General features: G+C 33.3%; 1 protein-coding gene across 1 annotated transcript in view; it reads right to left on the bottom strand.

The window, feature by feature from the left end:
* The window catches only part of LOC143232434 (uncharacterized), a gene marked incomplete at its 5' end in the record, with an annotated part of 167,779 nt that overhangs the window by 12,338 nt on the left and 134,873 nt on the right, over nt 1–20,568 (bottom strand). The window contains 3 exons of the mRNA XM_076467892.1: nt 4,383–4,477; nt 5,246–5,313; nt 5,673–5,742. Coding sequence (XP_076324007.1) covers nt 4,383–4,477; nt 5,246–5,313; nt 5,673–5,742 — 233 coding nt within the window. The remainder of the gene's footprint in view (nt 1–4,382; nt 4,478–5,245; nt 5,314–5,672; nt 5,743–20,568) is intronic.

The raw sequence follows: 20,568 nt of genomic DNA, 5'->3' as shown, positions 1-20,568 counted from the left end.
TGCTGTGACTTATTTGACCATTCTTACTCAGTACCTAGAAACACATTAGAAAGAGAATGATGTACACTATTTCACAGTTGTACCGAAGCTATTATAAGGAGTAGATACTAAAATAATGAAATTAATATATTTAATTTTGACTTCATTTACATTTCGACAACAAAATTTTTAGCATCCAATAACAACAATACAAAAGTTTGATTTCTCTCTCTCTCACACACACACACACACACACACACACATTTGTGTGTGTGTGTATATATCTGATATACAGGGTGGCTCAAAGTAGGCATACAGTTGATAACATATGTAACAGTACTTTATACACAACATGGAATTATGGGAAAGTTAATCCTGCAGGTGATCAAATTGAAACCTGTTGTTATTCACACAGTTTTGGAGTCTGCCTGCCACAACAAAAAAACAAAATATGCAATGCTAGAGGCGAAGAAGATGAAATGCAGATGAAAGTGAAGGAGAAAAGGGTAAGGATATATGCAGAAAAACCCCTCTGAATTTTATGGAGAGCTTCAGATAGGAGATGTATGGAAAAAATATACTCTAAGAGGGTGGTTAAGGTAAGATGTAGATGAGAATAGTTGGCATAAGTGAGACTACCATGTGATTCAGGAACTGGATCTCAAATAGGTAATAAGGGACTTAATAACTGTTGATCTAAAAATGGAGTCTGCACAATGGTAAGGAGAGGTGAAATGATCAGAAGTCTTTGGAAAGCACAACATGCTAATTTCCTCATTTAATTGTGAGACAAATTGATCAGCATGTACTCAAATATCAGAGGAGGGAGAAGAAAGTAGTTGGGGAACTTCTTCACAGAATAAGGAAGGATGAGGTGAATAAGAGATAGGGGAAAAAGAGGTAAAACATCACAAACCTGGCATACAAAATCTGCAGAGACCATATTAGGCTTAGGTGATTCCTCAGGCTGTAAATGAGAAGAAAAGGGAAATTCTAAAGTCCGTAACATGAACTTTAGAATTCATTACACAAGAAAAGGTTCACAAAACTTGAGTACAGAAATATAGCAACAAGAATGAACTGATAAATATTAATATATGAATTAGTGGAATGAATGAAAATAAAGCTGAAAAGCTTCATGTGGAAAATAATTACTTGGCACACTGGAAGCACCAAGCACATAAAAGAGTACATCTTAACTCAAATTGTGCCAAATGAGAATTGATGGTTCAATAGAGGAGTGTAGAGGGAGTCAAATGCATCATGTGGACATATCATACTACAATTGGTTATAAGATGATGCACAAAACTTTACATATGAGACTTGTTGAAATAAAGTATTTCTAACAGGGAGAGAAAGGCTTGTGAAATGCATAAAGAAAAAATTATCATACAGAGAGCAGTACTGAACAAGAATAGCTAATCTTGTGAGGGGAGGCAAGTACCCTGTTGGAATAACACAAATTTGTTAGATACAAAAACTGTTTTTTAATACAGTAAGTGTTATTACTAAAGTGTGCTGCTAAAGGCAGAAGGCCTGAGATAACATTAGGCAATAGACCTATTTGTACGTGATAGTCCTGACGGAACAAAAAAATTCAGTGTTCAGAGGGCCCCTCGTAACTTTCTGTTTATAATCAAAACCTCCCATTTAAAATAAAAAACATGTACTTGTGCAATTATTATCTCATCCCCTTTTGTACATAGCTGTTATTTTACTTTAGATTTCATCAAGAATGTTCTATTTCTCCATCATATCTAATGCTGACAATAACTAACAAACATCACCACTATTAGCAATTCCATTACTGCAAAATGTGTCTGTCATAAACCATGAGCACATCTTATGCCAACATCATCAATTAACTTTCCATCTAGCAGCATCTCTTCAATACTCAATGAGATTTATAAGATGAAAGTGAAAACATTGAAGTTGATTATTTGCAAATAAGCATATTTAATTTTGTATAGATAAATCAGAAAGTGAAATAACAAATTATTACTTTTAATTCTGAACCTATTGCCTTTTATCACTGTCTTCTCTCACTCATTAACTTTCCTTATTCCTTATTTTGTTGATTTTGTAAATGTTTTTTACATATTTTATTTTTGAATCTGAATTTTATTATCTTCAGGTGTTCTGACGAGAATGTGTTTTCTTTAAATAAAAAAATATAGATGTTTTTATATTGTGATATGTATGTTGACATGTGACAGGTGAAATTTCATGCACTCAATTTCTTTGTTTATTTAAAAACAGGAGAAAAGAGGCATTAGTTAAGCATTATAGGGCTAGGATTTGGTGAAGTAACAGCAAAGTATATACAAACACCTCTAAATTATTGCACTTTGTGCTGAAAACAAAATGATAAAAAAAGAACCTCCTGATCTGAAGTCCAATCTCCTGATTAACATTCTGATACCTCCTGATTTTGAGCAATAGCTGTGTCACATGTGTGCAGGCTATCGATAGAGAATACTGCTTTTAGAAAGGAGACTTGTTAACAATATGTACTTTTATTGGATAAAACAACATTAATTCTGACATTAAACAATGTTATGAAACTGAAGATCTTTTACCAATGTATTAGAGAGTTGATAAATGATAAACTGTTAACACGATATATAGTGTCTTTAGTTAAAATGTTTGTTAACATCATGGATCAAATTATTAAATAGAAGATGTAATAAACACAAGATGCTCTTATTCAACAGACCTCTTGATAAATCTTTTAATACTAGACATTGTTAGAGAGAAACTCAATGAGTGCCAAATGTTGTGATAAGACATACGAACTGCTACCAATAAATAAAACTGATAAACATAACAACTGTTAAAACATGAGAAAAGATATATTTTAACACTAACTATTTCTAAACTATAAGGACTTCTGTGCTTCAAAACACTGTCCAAGAAGGATTTGTGAACATTAAATAACCTTAGATATTAGCTGCAGGAGTTGTTAGCACTAGAGCCTGTCACAAGATATAGATATAACTAATCCTAGATGCTGTTTTAAAGCAGATATGTTAACATTAGGTACTGCTTTTATAACAAGAAACTGTTTTAAAACTAAATACTGCTAGACAAAAGACCCTTTAATGCTAAATACTGTTGTTATTTAAAGAAACAAAACATGATTAATAGATAACAATGGTTAAATAACAATAAAAATGTTAAAATAAAACCTTTCAATGCAAACTTATTATTGTCATAAATAAGGATTGAAACTGTTTGTTAGACAGAAAATCTGTTAAAATGTTACATTACAAGTTTGTATGCCACTGATATAATACTATACAAACAAATAGTCACCTATGGTTAGCTCAATTATCTAAATTTGTCTGTGACCTAAGTTTAACTATAGGCTTATTCTGGAGACAACTCAGGTCTAAAGTAATGTAATATAAAGGAACCATTAACACTATACACAACTCTGATATTTAATAACTCTTACCTTTAACATACTCTAATTGGAAAATACTTAAATACATAATATGTATATCTTATTTGGTGAAAAGAATGCCAAACTGATTAATTTCATTTCCTATTCATTGTAAAAAAAAATATTTACCTTCTGATTAAAATTTTTAATAACATTTCTATACCAAGAAAATGAATACAATTTATATCACACTCATAAATATTTCTGGAATTCAAATAATTGACCAAAGGTAACACAAAAACAATTTATTACAGAGAAAATACTTCTTAAAATATAGTTTTGTTATATATTTTCAGAGTGAAAAATTCTAATTTATAAATTAAAATGTACTCTATTAATCTGCAAAAATACTTAACTTGAAAAATGAAACAGTTTACGACATATGTACATCAACTATAGGAACACAGTCATTAAATGTCTCCAATGTTTCTATTTCTGTGATAATTTTAATACATATTAATAAATGCTATCTTAATCATTCTGTATTAAATTGTTTTAGTAGTTTTTATTGTAAAGAGCATTTCCAATACAATCAACGAACTTCTGAAGTTCCATTAACCAACTTCTGGTTTTCTACCAGACCAGTGAGACTCAAGTCTTGTAAACAGGTTTCAAAAAAATTTGATATTTTCACAACAGATTACAATTTCAAGAAACTGCACATTTGAGAAAAATTATTTGCATTTGACACAACTATTTCTAGGTGTAATTTGAATAAACTCAAAGCATTATATTTTATAATATATAGTATGCATTTATAAAACATGCTAACCAACAAAAGGTGTTATTAATCTTAACATCAACTAACAACCAAGTTGTGTTTATGTTAAATTTTACTCCAATAAAAACTTGGATATCTTTGTACAACTTAAATTGCTAACTCTAACAAAACTAACATATCTTAAAATTAACGTGCGAAGAAATGTGACATATTTTGCATTTTTAAAAAGCACTTACTCAAAGAGAATCCATACAATATAATAACACAGACAGAAGCCACCAACCAAAATAATTCCTACGATGATACAGAACAACAGAGGGATGTGGCCTCCCTAAGACATTAAAAATAAGATAGGAAATTTAAATTAACGAAGTACATATTACACTTAGTTTGTGCTACTGCACCTAAAAGAAGCTAAATACATATAAACTAGAATCAACACAAAATTAACAATGCAATAACAATGTTGATTTAAAATAAAATATTCATAATTGTCAATATATAATCATTAACAATAAACATTTAATCCTCGGCAAAAAATACCGGAAAACTACAATATGAAGTTTTTCTTTGGTTTTTGTAATTTAGAGAATGTTTAATGCATGTAATTATATTACATCACACAAATAATTTTTATACTACTTTTACTACTTTTTTAAGATTAGTCATCTGCTTTGTCATAACAAGACCTGAACTTAAGATTATTGCTGAATTTTAAGAATGGTTATATCTATGGGTTTGTTTTCACAAGTATGAAATAAATACTGCAATATTCTTTTCAATAAACAACTGCATCTACATAATTTAAAAAACTCATTTTAATAGGAAAAAAATGACAAACCTTTTATAAGTTTTTGTCTTGCAGTCAAAATTAGGGAGAATTTAAATTCTAGGGCAAATTATCTAAAACTTGAACTCTTTATTGGCTGGCAAGGACATAATTATTTACATTGTATACACAAACACATATAGAGTATTGAAAATCATTATGGAGATGGTGAGGAAAAAAAAAAGCAAAAGGCAAATACTACAGTAATGCCCTGAAATGACTGTGCAAGAAAAGAAATGCACAATGTAACATGTTTAAGGTGCACCTTACCTGCTGAAGTGAGTCATCCCACAAGTTCTCACAAGAGAGGTAAAAACACACAGCTTTGTTGAGATCCTCTAAACATGAAAGGGTAGAAAATGATCAGTTACCTACTTTAATTATTATGATAGTTCATTTTATCACAGGGTAATTAAAATCACTGAGTTGACTCGAAGTTCTTCATATATAATAAATGCTTGTTATTCAAATGACTTTCACACACTTTAAAAAAACAAGAAAATTTTCAGTTATTCATGTAAGTACAGAACATATACATTAAGAAATGACTTATGAATTCACAAGATATTATTTCTGTCTGAGCTCTCATCCATTAAAGTGCCAAATTTAGTAACTATGTTGTATTATGAATAACAGATTTTAATTTTAAACCTGTCAGAAAAAAATGAGTAAATTTAACTAAACTGTAAGAACTAACCTTCAATATCCTGAAAATCTTTTAAGCTTAGAGTTGCTAATAGTCCCACAATGCACTGACGAATTACTGCCTGAAACACAATCAACAAGTCTGTCTTAATATTAAATTATTACCCTAAGAAGTGTAACATTATTATGATGTCTCTAGTAAAGTTCAAAATTATACAATGCCAAAAAAACAAGTACACATTTTCAGATCAAAAGGTTAAACCTTCAAAGGTTTTTTTTATGATGTTTAACATAAAAGAATAATCATTCTTCTAGAATATGTATATATACACTGCTGGCAAAAATCTTAAGGCCAATGAACATAAAGAAAAAAATATGCATTTTGCATTGTTAGACTCATCCACTTATTTGAGTAGAGCTTCAAAAGATGAAAATAAGAAAATGGAAAATAAAAATAAACTTTTTTAGCATTTAATAGGGAAAATGTGAACACTAGGAAATGAAGTGTTAATCAGTAAACACGTAATGAAATTTAGTCATTTGTCAACATATCCCACTGATATCTCCTGTGTTACATTGGGTAAAAACATGTCAAAGGCTAAAAAGTTGACAGTTTGAACGTGGCAGAACTGTTGAGCTGCAAAAGCAAGGTCTCTCTCAATGTGCCATCGCTGGTGAGATTGGGCATAGTAAAACTGCTGTTGCAAATTTCTTAAAAGACTCTGAGGGATACGGAATGAGAATTTCAAGTGGTCGGTCCAAGAAAATTTCACCGATGTTGAGCAGGAGGATTCAAAGGGTTGTCTGGCAAGACACCAGCCGATCGTCGAACAAGATTAATGCCCTTACAAATGCAGAATGCAGCTCAAGAACAATAAGACGGTATCTATGAGAAAAAGGCTTTTAAAACCATAAATGTCTTCAAAGGCCACACCTCCTTCCACACCATGAAACAGCTCAGTTAAACTTTGCTTACAAGCACCAACAGAATTGATATGCCTCACTGGCTAACAGTAGCAGGAAAAACTCACTGAAAAGCTTCCTAACTCAATAGTTAATCATAATCTGTAACAGACTTACAAATATATAACCATCTGTTCTACAGGGTGTTTGGAAAGTCACTGTGCAGTTATTTATATAAGTGCACAGTGACTTTCCAAACACCCTGTAGCTTACCTTGTTTGTTATATGATTCAAAACTTTTCCTTACTTTCAAGAACATTCTAGTCATAAAGCCACAAACTAATCACAACATTAAACCCCCTTGAAGTGAAATAACAACACAAATGACTTAATTAAAAATACAGCCTACAGCACAACTCCATATTGTCTTAAGTCCCTTGAACAATCACATTACACAAAGAAAACAATGGTAAACAAAACTTAAACTTGTATAATTAACAATAAAGCAATTTTTGACAATCAACAACATTAATATTCATAAATATATGCTTTAAAATAATTAAATTATTAATTAAATGAGTGAAACAAAATATAATTCAAATTTTGATTATTTACTGTACCAAAACTGTTCAATCATCCAATTTTATGTGATTTTCTTAACTTTGGCTTGTGAAGCAAATGTAAAGATGGGATGACTTCTGATTTTTTTGTCATCATTTGATGCATAGCTACTGAAAGAGTTCACTTCATATAGATGGTTGTGAGAATCTGCTGATGGTTCTACCTTTGGTGACACATAAGAAGTGGTGATCTTTATAGTACTTTCAGATTCTTTAGAATGTTGATTTAGCTCTGGCAAAACTTTTTTTTTTTAAGCTAACCAGTTAGGCATTCTCTCAAACATATAAGGATAATCAACAAGGATAAGCTTTGGCTCAGACCACATGTTCTATTGAATTATATAGACCACACCATTGATTCCTTTGATGACATAATAGGATCTGTTTCCAACATCACCTAACACTGGTGATTATCCTCTCTCTCTTGTAGACATTATCCATAACATAACAAAATCCAGTCTTATCAGAAGTTACATCTTAGTGAGTTTTTATCTTAACATGACCAATCAACTGATTAGTCTTTCTCAAAAAAAAAAATCATGTATGGCATCAGTGATGTCTATTAATTACACTGCATACACTGCTCAGTGATAGTCCTTTGGATGTTTGCTAACAGTAACAGCAATGTTGGTGAGTTACCTGTAGTTTAACATATTGTAGTTCAATACCTTATGAGTAGAAAAGGAAGATCTTGATCACAAGCTCAGTGATGTTCTGCTTTACTGGCTAACTTACTTAAAAGTGTATTGTTCTATTTCTCCAGCATTCCACCAGAAGAAGGATGAAAGGCTGTGTTCTTGGTCTTCCTGATTGTAAGGATTTCACATACCTCTGCAAACAACACTGATTAAAAGCTTTTCTTTATGATCCAATGAAGTTCCAGAGTCAACACAACTTCTGAAATAAGTTGAATAACATCTTTCTTTGCTAAAGTTTCTGCTTCTTGGTTAGGAACAGCATATACATCTGGACATTTGTTAAAGTAGCACATACCACCAAAATGTATTTATTTTTAATGCTGCTCTGTAGTAAAAGATCAAGAACATCCACTGAAACTCTTAAGTTGTATTAAAACACAATACTACTAAAGTTGTCCATGTAATTTCTTGAGTGGACCTTTCTTTGTTCACATCAATGTTGACAGAATTTACACCAATTCTCTACAGACTTCTGGCATCAAATGCAGTAGTGTTTTCTCACTTTCTCCAGTGCCTTCTAAATATCTAAGCATCCAATTAGTAAAAATTGTGGAGGTGGCAGATGCTTGTCATTGGAGTGAATGTGGAAGAACTAACTTAAGTCATTTTTCAGTTGCATCTTTTCATTTTCAGAATAGCAAGTTCAAGCCTTCTTGTAAACATAATAAATCACACTGTGCCCATCATACATTTGTGCTGTATTGAGTAATTAAACAAATGTTATTTAACTTGATATGTATTAACAGATAATAGTACCCTTTTTTAAAAATGTATGAAGTAATACATGAAAACCAAACATAAGAATGACTCAGCTATTTAAAAAAAAAACCTTCTTATAAGTTACAATGTCTTGGAATAATCGATTTCACATTACTTGCTGAAATTTAATATTTAATAAATATTTAACTATTTTGAGTTTAAAATGAAGAAACAACAAGAATCAATAGTTTAATTTAGAATTTGTAAGAGTTTATTTAACACGAAAAGTTTGTTTTTGTTTTTCAACGATTCTAGTTTGTGTTACTAGATGGCGATAGTTATTCTACCCCGAGAAGCGTTACATAGAGAAAAAAAACACAAATGGTCGATTTAGCAGATTGTTATGAATTGTATGGCATCGTTACAAAATATTAACAGTTGCATGTGAATATATGGAATAAATAAAAGCAGGCTAGTGAAATCATGCTTACTACTTTATGGTCTTAAGTGGTGGACAAAAGATCACTGTCAACTGAAGACAGTGCAAAAATCACACCAGTGTTTCTTACGATTACAACTACATTTAACATGGACTAAATTACATGTATGAAATACTGGTGTGATTTTTACGCTAAACATTGGGGTGTTTTGTTTTGTTTTGGAATTTCGCACAAAGCTACTCGAGGGCTATCTGTGCTAGCCGTCCCTAATTTAGCAGTGTAAGACTAGAGGGAAGGCAGCTAGTCATCACCACCCACCGCCAACTCTTGGGCTACCCTTTTACCAACGAATAGTGGGATTGACCGTCACATTATACACCCCCACGGCTGGGAGGGCGAGTATGTTTAGCGCGACGCGGGCGCGAACCCGCGACCCTCAGATTACGAGTCGCACGCCTTACGCACTTGGCCATGCCAGGCCCATAGGGTGTAAAGATGTCATTGCGTCATAAAAACAAGAACTATTTTTACGTTCGGTTTCGAATACAAGTCTGTTAAGGACGAAATTTTAAGCTATTACGTACATAGATGGATAAAACGTTTTTTGATGTCATAGTTACAAGTATTAGTTGGAGCGACAGGTTCCACTGATAAAACATATTTGTTATTTGTAGGTTTTTTTCGGGGAAGTACCCTGAAGAGGCATCTGCGCTAGTCTTTCTTAATTTTCAAAGGACAGACAAGAGCAAAGGCAGTTATTCAAAACCACCCTCCGCCAACTCAAGAGCTACTTTTATCAAGCAGTAGGATTTAACTGTCTCTCTTGTAATGTACACAAAAACGTTAAATTCGTTGCATCGTATTTCACAGTAGTAAAAGATGATTTTATGTTATAAGTATCTAAAAAACGAAAAAAACTTTCTTTTTTTAATTTACATTTGCTTTAATTGCTAAAATTGTTAACTGTATGTTTAAAAAACAAGCGGGACAGTTGACTTCATTTGTTGGCGCTGTCTTCACCAATCAAGACAAACAAGGTTAAGTATTGAGTATTAAATTTTTGACAGCATGTGTGTAAGTATTGATTTGCGTTTTACTAAAATTACTAATTACTGTTCGTTTCCTGAACTAAAGGCAAGATACGATTTTTTAAAGGAGTTACTATAAATACTTTTCACCACTGTAAGTAAAGGTTAGTGTACAGTAACAAACTCAATCATAAACGAATAATGTATATAACAAACAAAAAACACGGTGTCTCATTATGTTATTTTCTAAAACATTCATTATGAACCAAACAGAATGTGCACTATATAGATACACAGATGATATTAAGTAATTATTATTTTCTTTCAGTAAGTTAATAAGTTTAAGCTGTGAAGTGCACTTGTTCTTCAAGCCCGGAATTGCCAGGTGGTTAAGGCACTCGACTCGTAATTCGAGAGTTGCAGGTTCGAATCCCCGTCACGGCAAATATGCTCGTCCTTTCAGCCGCGGGGGCGTTATAATGTGACGATCAATCCCACTATTCGTTGGTGTAAGAGTAGCCCAAAAGTGGGTGGTGATGACTAGCTGCTTTCTCTCTAGTCTTACACTGCTAAATTAGGGACGACTAGCACAGATAGCCCTCGTCTAGCTTTGCGCGAAATTTAACACATGTAAAATGCATAAAAACAAAAACAAACAAAAAAGTTATTCTTGATCTTGGCTAAAAGCTTATTCATTGCGGAAGAATTTAAAGATGTGGAAGAAAACCAGCTAAGGATATGTAGATTTCATAGCTTCAAAACTCACTAGTACCTAAAGTGTTCATTTTGATATTCCGCACAGGTTAATAGAATAAAATATTCTAAATGTTTCGGTCGAAGTGATTTTACTTTGATCATGTCATAAAAAAGAAAAGCCGCTTGCTACCTACCAGAACAAGACACGTTTCAACTGACAGCCTGAGTAAATGATAAGAAACTCTGCAATAACATCTATTTGGCTGCTCATCCATTAATCTCCAAGTCAAATTTGGGCATTCGTGCACAACGACCAGGCTCCGAGACGGCAAAATATGGCAGATATTAGCTTTAACCAATTTCCATATGCATTAATTTTTCATATATATATTGGTTTAGTTGGAAATGGAAGCAGACTATCGCTCGTATCCAATAAATTGCTTCAATCTCAGTCGCGACTGTTTCTCGCGGAAAATTACGAATAAAATTTATATTTCTTCAAATAAAATAAAATATAACATGAAAGACACTCACAAGCATATTTCAGCAAATGGAAAAAACACAAATAGAAATTATTTTATTTCAAACATTTTTTTTACTTAAGTTTAACAAACTATTTTTTTCATGTTTTTGGAAATGGACTTACAACCGGTATTGGAAACTGATTCACTTAGAATACGTATATACATGTGACAAGATCTAAGAATCTTACAAAGGTATGAGTACCTTATGGATATATTTGAGATCTACGAAATAAATTATTAGGTTTGCCAAATTCACAACATGCTATACTAAGTTAACCTCTATGACCAGACAAAGGACACGAACACAAGGTATCTGGATGAAATTCAGTGAAAATCAAAATAATATTTCCATCACTTACAATAACCTTAACGACCAAAAACTTTTATCACTGAATACACAAGCTGTTGTGTCAACAAAAAAGCATTTAAACCATAATGAACTATGTAATTAACAAAATTCAGAAACCTCTCAACTCACATGTGAAATTAGCCATCGTGGTTTATAAAATGCAATCTAAAATGTTATAATGTATTATAATTAAATAACCTTTTTAAATATACTCATGGCTCTACTGAGTTATAATTGGGGTCTACCACCAGTATGACAGAAATGTTAAATATTTCTGAGCGTTTGTTTGTTTTTGAATTTCGCGCAAAGCTACACGAGGGCTATCTGCGCTTGCCGTCCCTAATTTACCAGTTTAAGACTAGAAGAAAGGCAGCTAGTCATCACAACCCACCGCAAACTCTTGGGCTATTCTTTTACCAACGAATAGTGAGATTGACCGTCACGTTATAACGTCCCCCCACGGCTGAAAGGGCGAGCATGTTTGTTGTGATGGGGACTCGAACCCGCGACCCTCAGATTACGAGTCGAGCGCCTTAACCACCTGGCCATGGGGTTGAGATAAGTTTATGATTCTAAAACACAATGTACAAAACAATACGTTTGCGCAATGTAATGCAGTTCTAAAGAGCAAAAAAGTGTCTGTCTTTTGTCTGTTATCTAATTACTCCAAGGTCGCTGGCTCAATATCAACCAAACTTTGTGTGTGTGTTTTCTTATAGCAAAGCCACATTGAGCTTTCTGCTGAGTCCACAGACGGGAATCGAACCCCTGATTTTAGCGTTGTAAATTTCTACCAGCGGGGGACCCAAAGTTTGTGGGATAATAGTTCAGGGCAAGGAACATGTTAATGGAGGAGGAGTGTTAACAAATATTCCATCCCAATTATTGCTGTTATTGAACATTTATTATCTTTGACATAAGTTAACGTTAACTACATTCAGAGGTGGTGCCACGTTCTTTCACACACATACACAAAATTAACTTTTTTTTTTTTTTTTTTTTATAACAGCATAAAATGTAGGGGAAGGCATATGAACGTCTCAAATAATGTGTTGGCACTCTCTATGGATAAATGCAGTGTATAAAAATGGCTGCAACCATTGCAATAATACAGAAACTCCAACAGCCACTATAAAACTGATACGAAGAGTCATTTCTTGCGTTATACCTACTTTCTACTTTGACTTGTGACTTTTGAATTTTGGCCCTATGACACCTCTGCGGCCAACGACCGTCTCTTAACTACTCGTGAAACACTATGGAATGACATTAAAATGAGTTTGTTGAAATCGGATAACAGAAAGCACCTCTTCGTACAAAGTCACCCCGACCGTCACACAGTATATATAATGTTTTAAATATAAACATATCAAGTTATTTAAACTTATACACAACTTCTGGTGAGGTAATAATGAATACTTTACTAATACGTTACGAAAGTTAGGGTTTTTGTGTTATTTATCACAGCATCCATAACCACATTTTTTAAAGTTCATATTCTGGATAAACGAGTGTTTTCTTATAGGAAAACCACCTCAGGCTATCTGCTGAGTCCACTGAGGGGAATCGAGCCCCTAACTTTAGCGTTGTAAATCCGTAGACTTATCGCTGTACCAGGAGGACATAACCACATTTTTTAAAATTCACATTCCGGGCAAAAGAGAGATATCTCAGCATGTATATAATATTCCTAGAATAACATCAGAACAAGTGTTTCAGAAACTAGTCGGACAAAATACAGATTTTATTTTTCACTGTGCCAGAAAAACGTCGTTTTGTATTTTATATTTAATGACTCTAATAAATGTAGATCTCCAGAAATATACGAGTTTAACAACTTTAATTACGGATTTACAACGCTAAAATCAGGGGTTCGATTCCACTCGGTGGATTCAGCAGATAGCCTAATGTGACTCCGCTATAAGAATACACACACACTGATTTAAAAGCGCAATTGATAACTCATAATCGTTTCATTAGTTTCATACCTCAATATCCTGGATTTGTACAGTTAAACTATATAAAATATAGAAAAAAAGAATATAAAATTTAAAACCAATAATATAAAACGTTTGTTTTTGTGTGAACTTGTGCAAAAGTACTCGAAGGCTGTGTGTATACATACTTCCGCATGGTTTCCGAAAATATTCTGTTTCAAGAGTAAATAAAACCAAAATTAAGAGTAACAAACATTTTCATTTCTTGCTTTTACAGTTCATATGTCAAGCTGTGTTGTAGACTAGAGAACAAGTAATTCTTTTCATAATTCTTCACATTTGCACATTTTGCAGTACAAACTGCAACATTAAGCATCCCTTATGTGACGCCATTTTAGTGTCTGCTGACTGACTGACTAACTTACTGAAAGACAACACACTTCTGTATAGTGTGTGAGTGTTCAAAACAAATGACTCCTCCAGGCGGTCTTCGACCCTATTTCGTGGATACTAGTCGTCCTTAACTTTGAAGTGATACACTAGAGGAAAAACAGCTAGTCAACACTGCCCACCACTAACCTTTGGGCTACTCTTCACCAACAAATAGTGGATTTGTTCATAACATTACAAGGCTCCAGCCGCTCAGAAAGCGAGTAAATTCGGTGACTAGTTTCGAACCCGTGATCTGCAGAGGGCTAACGATCAGGCAGCAGCAACAACACGGATTTACTTCTAACAAAATAACATAATTTGTACACTTAGAATTACATAACTATTTTCTCACACTGATGATTCACAAATGAAAATAGTAGCAGTAAAAGGTTTAATTAACTATAAATTACATTAAATCCTTAGTTCAACAACTGTTACTATTAACATTAATATTAAAAAGCATTAAAACGCCCACGTATACATGCACATAATATAACCATATTAACAGAAATACTAGAATTTCATCAACCATTAGAGTTAAACAGCGCAGAATCCACGATAAACATTATTTGTTTTCGCATTTTATGAGGCTTACGAGTTTCGGTTTCGTTAGAATGCAAGAACCTGCTTTAACTTGTTACTATCCGCCGGGCCTCATATACAGATACATATTTATTACTAACTACATGTTTAAGGCTCTAAGCTCTCCATCTACTTTCCTGATTATTTTGTGTCGCAGCGGGCGCTGAATAAAGCCAATAAATGAATAAACAAGTGCCACGTATTCTTTAACAGGGCGTGATTCAACCCGCGTTAACATGAGCATAGAGATGATGTCGGCGATCGCGAAAGAAACAATAGTGGAGATGGAAATGTTCAATTCGATACACCTACTTTAAAAAAGTTGATGTAGAAGAGCACATAATCCTTCACCTTTCAAGTGGCACATGTGCGCGTGGAGAGGTTTGTCGAAACAACGCTTGATTGGTTTACGCAGTACTTCGGTAAACTGGACTGAAGCTGATATGGAAGTACTTCAATAAATTTCCAACGCAAAATCTGCTGTAAGCTTCACCACCAGTGAAAAGTTGACTAAATTATTTTAGGGGCGGTGAGAAACTTTTTCTAGGTAATAGTAGACAATGAATATGTATGCAATTTGTACGTATTGGAAAAGTTCAGGAAAATAATTCGATATACGTCAGTAGAACAAAAATTACAAAAACTATAATATGCATATATAGTGAAATAAGTCTGTCTTTATAAATCAAAAAAATGTAAAAAACTAAAGTCGATGTCTTTATAATAATTGGAAAAACTGAACTAAGAGTATCATTATCCAACTATCTAAAAGAGAAACACGAATTTATACCGTGACGAATTATGTGAACTGAAATAGTGATTACTTGTAGTGAAATAGAACTTGTTATAACAGTGGCTGTCTGAAGTGAAACACTGGTTCTGTTATGAATAATTACACTGCACAACAAAGTTTTTGCTTCTTGAACACTGTTGAATGTTTCTTATAGATTTTTGGCTGCTGATCACGAAAATCACATCCAAATTTGCCCATCACGTACCGTTTCATCGAAATCTTCAGTTTTGCTACAATGGATAAACGATATCAGGGCAACTAGAATCCGCCACTGCTTGCTGACTACTGTTGGACACTGCAACGTAATGCACCGGACATTGAATACAAACGAAAATCAGGAGCAAAACACTTTTAATTATGTTGAACTTAATATAGAAACATAAACGCAATTAAATATGTTATTTCCGGTAAACAGTTAACTGTCTATTTCTCAGATATCCCACGTGATGAAGCAAAACCAAAGCTATACTTGTACATATCCAGCAGGTATCTGTCACAATAAGCAAAAACTTTTCAGGAAGCAAATTTTTTTTTAAAATTGTTGTGCAGTGTTATCTATAATGTAATAGAACCTCTGTTATAATTATCTGTAGTGAAACGCTGCATGTTTTATAAAATAACTCGGGTATTTGGTAATACACTTTAAAATGTTTTTGTTGTTATAAAAATGCCATTATAGAAAGGAAAATTGACTTGTAATTATTTCATTTTAAAAGAAAATTATCAATTTGAAAATACTGTAAAAACAAAAGTTCACCACAACCACTTTGTTCTGGAAAATAACGTACAGAACACATGATTACGTTAACCACCCACAGCGAGTTTGTTCTGGAGAATAACGTACAGAGCACATGATTACGTTAACCACCCACAGCGAGTTTGTTCTGGAGAATAACGTACAGAGCACATGATTACGTTAACCACCCACAACGAGTTTGTTCTGGAGAATAACGTACAGAGCACATGATTACGTTGCATGAACAAAACTTATTTCGACACCCGTAATACCGTGAACTTAAATAACATGTAAAGGAAAAACAGTTATGCTATAACATGTTTATAATAAAATGTTCAAAACTTTCTTGAACAAATTCTTTAGAATGATACATTTTTAATTCATGCTACGTTGTATTATTCTTTTAGTAACGTTTTTAACCAACAACTGAAACAGCTACAAAAAGGGTATGGATCAGTAAAAAAATTTTAAATGTTACAATCACTCCTGAGAGTGTGTGAGGTTTATTTGCACGGTGACACATGCAAAGCCACAAACATACACACGCTAAAAACTAATTACAGTTTGTTTGCTGTTACGCAGAAAGTTACACAATGGACTATTTGTGTTGTGCTAAACACCAGCATCAAAACCTGGTTTTCAGTTGTACGAGTCCTCAATTTTACCGTTGAGCCATCAGTAGTTTGGTTTGTTTTGTTTTTAATTTCATACAACGCTATATGAGGACTATCTGCATTAGCCGTTTCTAATTTAGTATTGAAAGACTATATGACTTGTCATCACCACCCAGCGCCAACTCGTGGGCTACTATTTTACCAACGAAGAGTGGGATTGACCGTAATATTATAACACCCCAATGGATGAAAAGGCGAGCAGATATAATGAGATGGCGATTTGAACCGGCGATCTTCTGATTGTGGGTCCAGCGCCCTAATCATGCCTAGCCCGCCATTAGTAGAGACGCATATAATATTGATATGGTAAATAAGATTTATAAACCTTACTCAACAGAAAAAAAATATTGGAAATAAGAAACAACTATTTTATATTTGAATTTGAGTTGCAACAAAAATAAGCTCCATTTAACGGTGTTACTACAATTGTTTCAATTCATAATCAGTGCGACTCGTAATCTGAGGGTCGCGGGTTCGCACCCCCGTCGCGCCAAATATGCTTGCCCTTTCAGCCGTGGGGACGTTATAATGTGACGGTTAATCTCACTATTCTTTGATAAAAGAGTAGCCCAAGAGTTGGCAGTGAGTGGTGATGACTAGCCGCCTTTCCTCTAGTCTTACACTGCTAAATTAGGGACGGCTAGCACAGATAGCCCTCGAGTAGCTTTGTGCGAAATTCAAAACAAATCAAACATAATCGGTGCTTTACAAATATTGTCAAATCAATTATGCTTTTACAAAAATGTGCACTTTCCAGTACTAATTCTGATTAAACTATAATTTTTCGTATTTTGGTTAGTTTTCGTGAACAGGTAAAACTTCGAACTACTGAATAAATATGATAAATACTTTCATATATTATGAATTAAAAGTTCATCCATATCACGAAGACATGCACATATGAAAGTCTCAGATAAATATAAATATTTCATTAATTTATTTTTTATCTTCAATGTTACAGGTAGGCGTAAAAAATATCATCCCATAATTAAAGTGTAGCGTAACTGAGGTAAACGATTTAATTTATACCTAAGTACACAGACGAGAGCGAGAAAATGATTATTTCATGGAAAACGTGCTGGCATCTAGTGGTATAAACGGTAACATCGGCTCACTTTTCTACAAAACAAGTAAAAGTTCTTGAGGCAACAAACTATCGGTAATTTCACGTTAGTCCACGGGCGTAGAGGTCACATATCCAGATGTCATCAGTCTACTTTGATATTTTCCAGGCGGATGCAAAAACAAATTGACTGTGCAAACATACCATCAGATTCCTCAGATTTTTATAATAAATTTAGCGTGAGAAGCAGTCTGACGTTTAATTTCTTTTGCAGTACTAGTTACGTTTCAGCGAACGTATGAGTGATGACATCCTAGTTGGGAATTAAGAAGGGGGAAGGGGGCGTAACCGGAGACAGGGCCTAAAAAAATCTTATGAATAGTTAGAGAAAACTTTCAGTGGTGCTTTTCATCAACGACACATAGGCGACGTGATATACTCATCAAGAAAATTGATCACCACGTCTCAGGGCTAGAAAATAAGCTCTTGAACCAATAATTTTTCAGTACGTCATTTAAGGTTGAAGAATGTGAAATAACTTGAACGTTACACAAACAGTCACACACACATATTTCCCGAAGAAAAAAATTCGAGATAGCAGATAGCCATGTTCCGATTCAGCTAATTTCTAATACCTTTCTTTCACTAAGAAAAACACGCATAAGATACACACACACATATATATATCTATATACAAACGCATAAAAACAAATTGTCAAAGCTTTCAGCATTACAAACATAAATCTTTTCGTTATATATTTTTGTAACGACGTTCTTGTCACATGCCCAATCTAATAATAAAGGCTTGTACCGCATGATGAACAAATGAGTAATATTTTTAAACGAATAGCTTCACTCACAAAATATGGCTTACCAATTTGTCATTTAGATAATCACATTTCAAGACACCAGAGTACGTATACATGAAGACAACGTTTCTTCACTAAGCAATAGATAAGAGACTGTTGAATTACAAATATGCTGAAATAAACATGTATTCGGAAAAGTCGAAATGTGGATACGAGTAGAATAATTACTAAAAAGACTTAAATAACAGTATATTAAAATTAACAATTAGGAAAACAATAAAAGTCTCGTAAAATCACAACTACCATATTTTACGTCTTGTAAGACTACATCGTGGAAGACGCACCCTAAGTTTGGAAAGACAATTCTAAGAAAAATATTTTGATTCAGCAACCATTTGCTGCAGCCTTGACTTTTCCCAACCTACTAAGTAATACAGTAAAATATATCATATTTTTCACAGTGTATCGACAATATTAGTTAGACTGAATGTTTATTCTGTTGAAAATACTTGTAATTGGTAAGTAATGAGATTACAACCTGTACGAGAGACCGTCTCGAGTAGACCATAAGCTAACCTCTTGTATTAAACAATCACTTTTGTCTTGGAAGACGCAGTGTGGGTTTACAAGTAATTTTTAAAGAAAAACGTGCGTCTTACAAGGTGTTAAATATGGCATTACAATCGATATTTAAGTTTATTATTGAAAATATTGAAATAAAAATAAAAATAAGCACTTTAATAATTAAGAATAGGTAGTCATGGATACAAAGTAGCAGATACCTTTTCTAATGAAGATTACAAATTGAATGATTAAACATATACAAACGATTAAATATTATACTAGATGTAATAAAAGTATAAACACATTTTGCTGCATTCTCCTATCATATTCATATCTAACTGTTCATCCATCCATTTATTCTTATGAAAACATTATGAAAATCCTGTTAATAATAAACTTTATAAACAGCTCTGGTTATAACGTTTATCAACTAGATGACATTTATGCTTCATTTAAAACAATAATATAATTTTAAAGGGTTACTTAAACATTTTCGTTTTATTAATAAAAGTGTAAATTCCTGAGCATTTTAAGATAAAATCCGTCTCATTTCAACGTACAATATGAAGTTAGACTAAATGCAAGAGCGTTGATTGAAAATAAGTCAAAGGGGGCGAAACAAAAACTAACCATGCAAGAATTTTAAAAGTCATTTCATGGTTTAAAGTTAATTTACGCGTGCAATAAACTCGAACTTCCTGATATGACAAACAATTCTTTATTCCTGCATACTTGTAATGTTTGTTTTTTTGTTTTTTGAATTTCGCGCAAAGCTACTCGAGGGCTATTTGCGCTAGCCGCCCCTAATGTAGCAGTCTAAGATTAGAGGGAAGGCAACTAGTTATCACAACCCACCACTAACTCTTGGGCTACTTTTTTTTACCAACGAATAGTGGGATTAACCGTCACATTATAACGACCCCACGGCTGAAAGGGCATGTTTGGTGTGACGGAGATTCGAACCCGCGACCCTCAGATCACGAGTCGAATGCCTTAACCACCTGGCCATGCCAGGCCTACTCGTAATGTTTTACTTTGATTCCATTAATTTATTATTTTTAATATTACAGGGGAAGTATATAAATCTATAAATTTATTATTTATTCGTAGAACTAAATTAACTTAACGTTACGTAGTCACCCACCGCCAGTACAGCGGTAAGTCTACGGACTTACAACGCTAAAATCAAGAGTTCAATTCCCCTCGGTGGGCTTAGCAGCTAGTCCGATGTGACTTTGCTATATGAAACACACACACATACATACATACACGTTATGTATTTAATCTCCAAAATTCTGAAAAAGTGAGTATTTTTATTTAGTGACAGTTTCTTTGAAGGTTAATTAATATATCATCAAGGCTTAGAGGGATAGGATATCTGTTAGCATTAAGGTGATATAA

The sequence above is a fragment of the Tachypleus tridentatus genome, chromosome 1 (assembly GCF_004210375.1).
Source record: "Tachypleus tridentatus isolate NWPU-2018 chromosome 1, ASM421037v1, whole genome shotgun sequence".
Lineage (NCBI taxonomy): Eukaryota > Metazoa > Arthropoda > Merostomata > Xiphosura > Limulidae > Tachypleus > Tachypleus tridentatus.
Note: the sequence above shows the minus strand (reverse complement) of the source record. Positions and strands in the feature narration are given on the sequence as shown.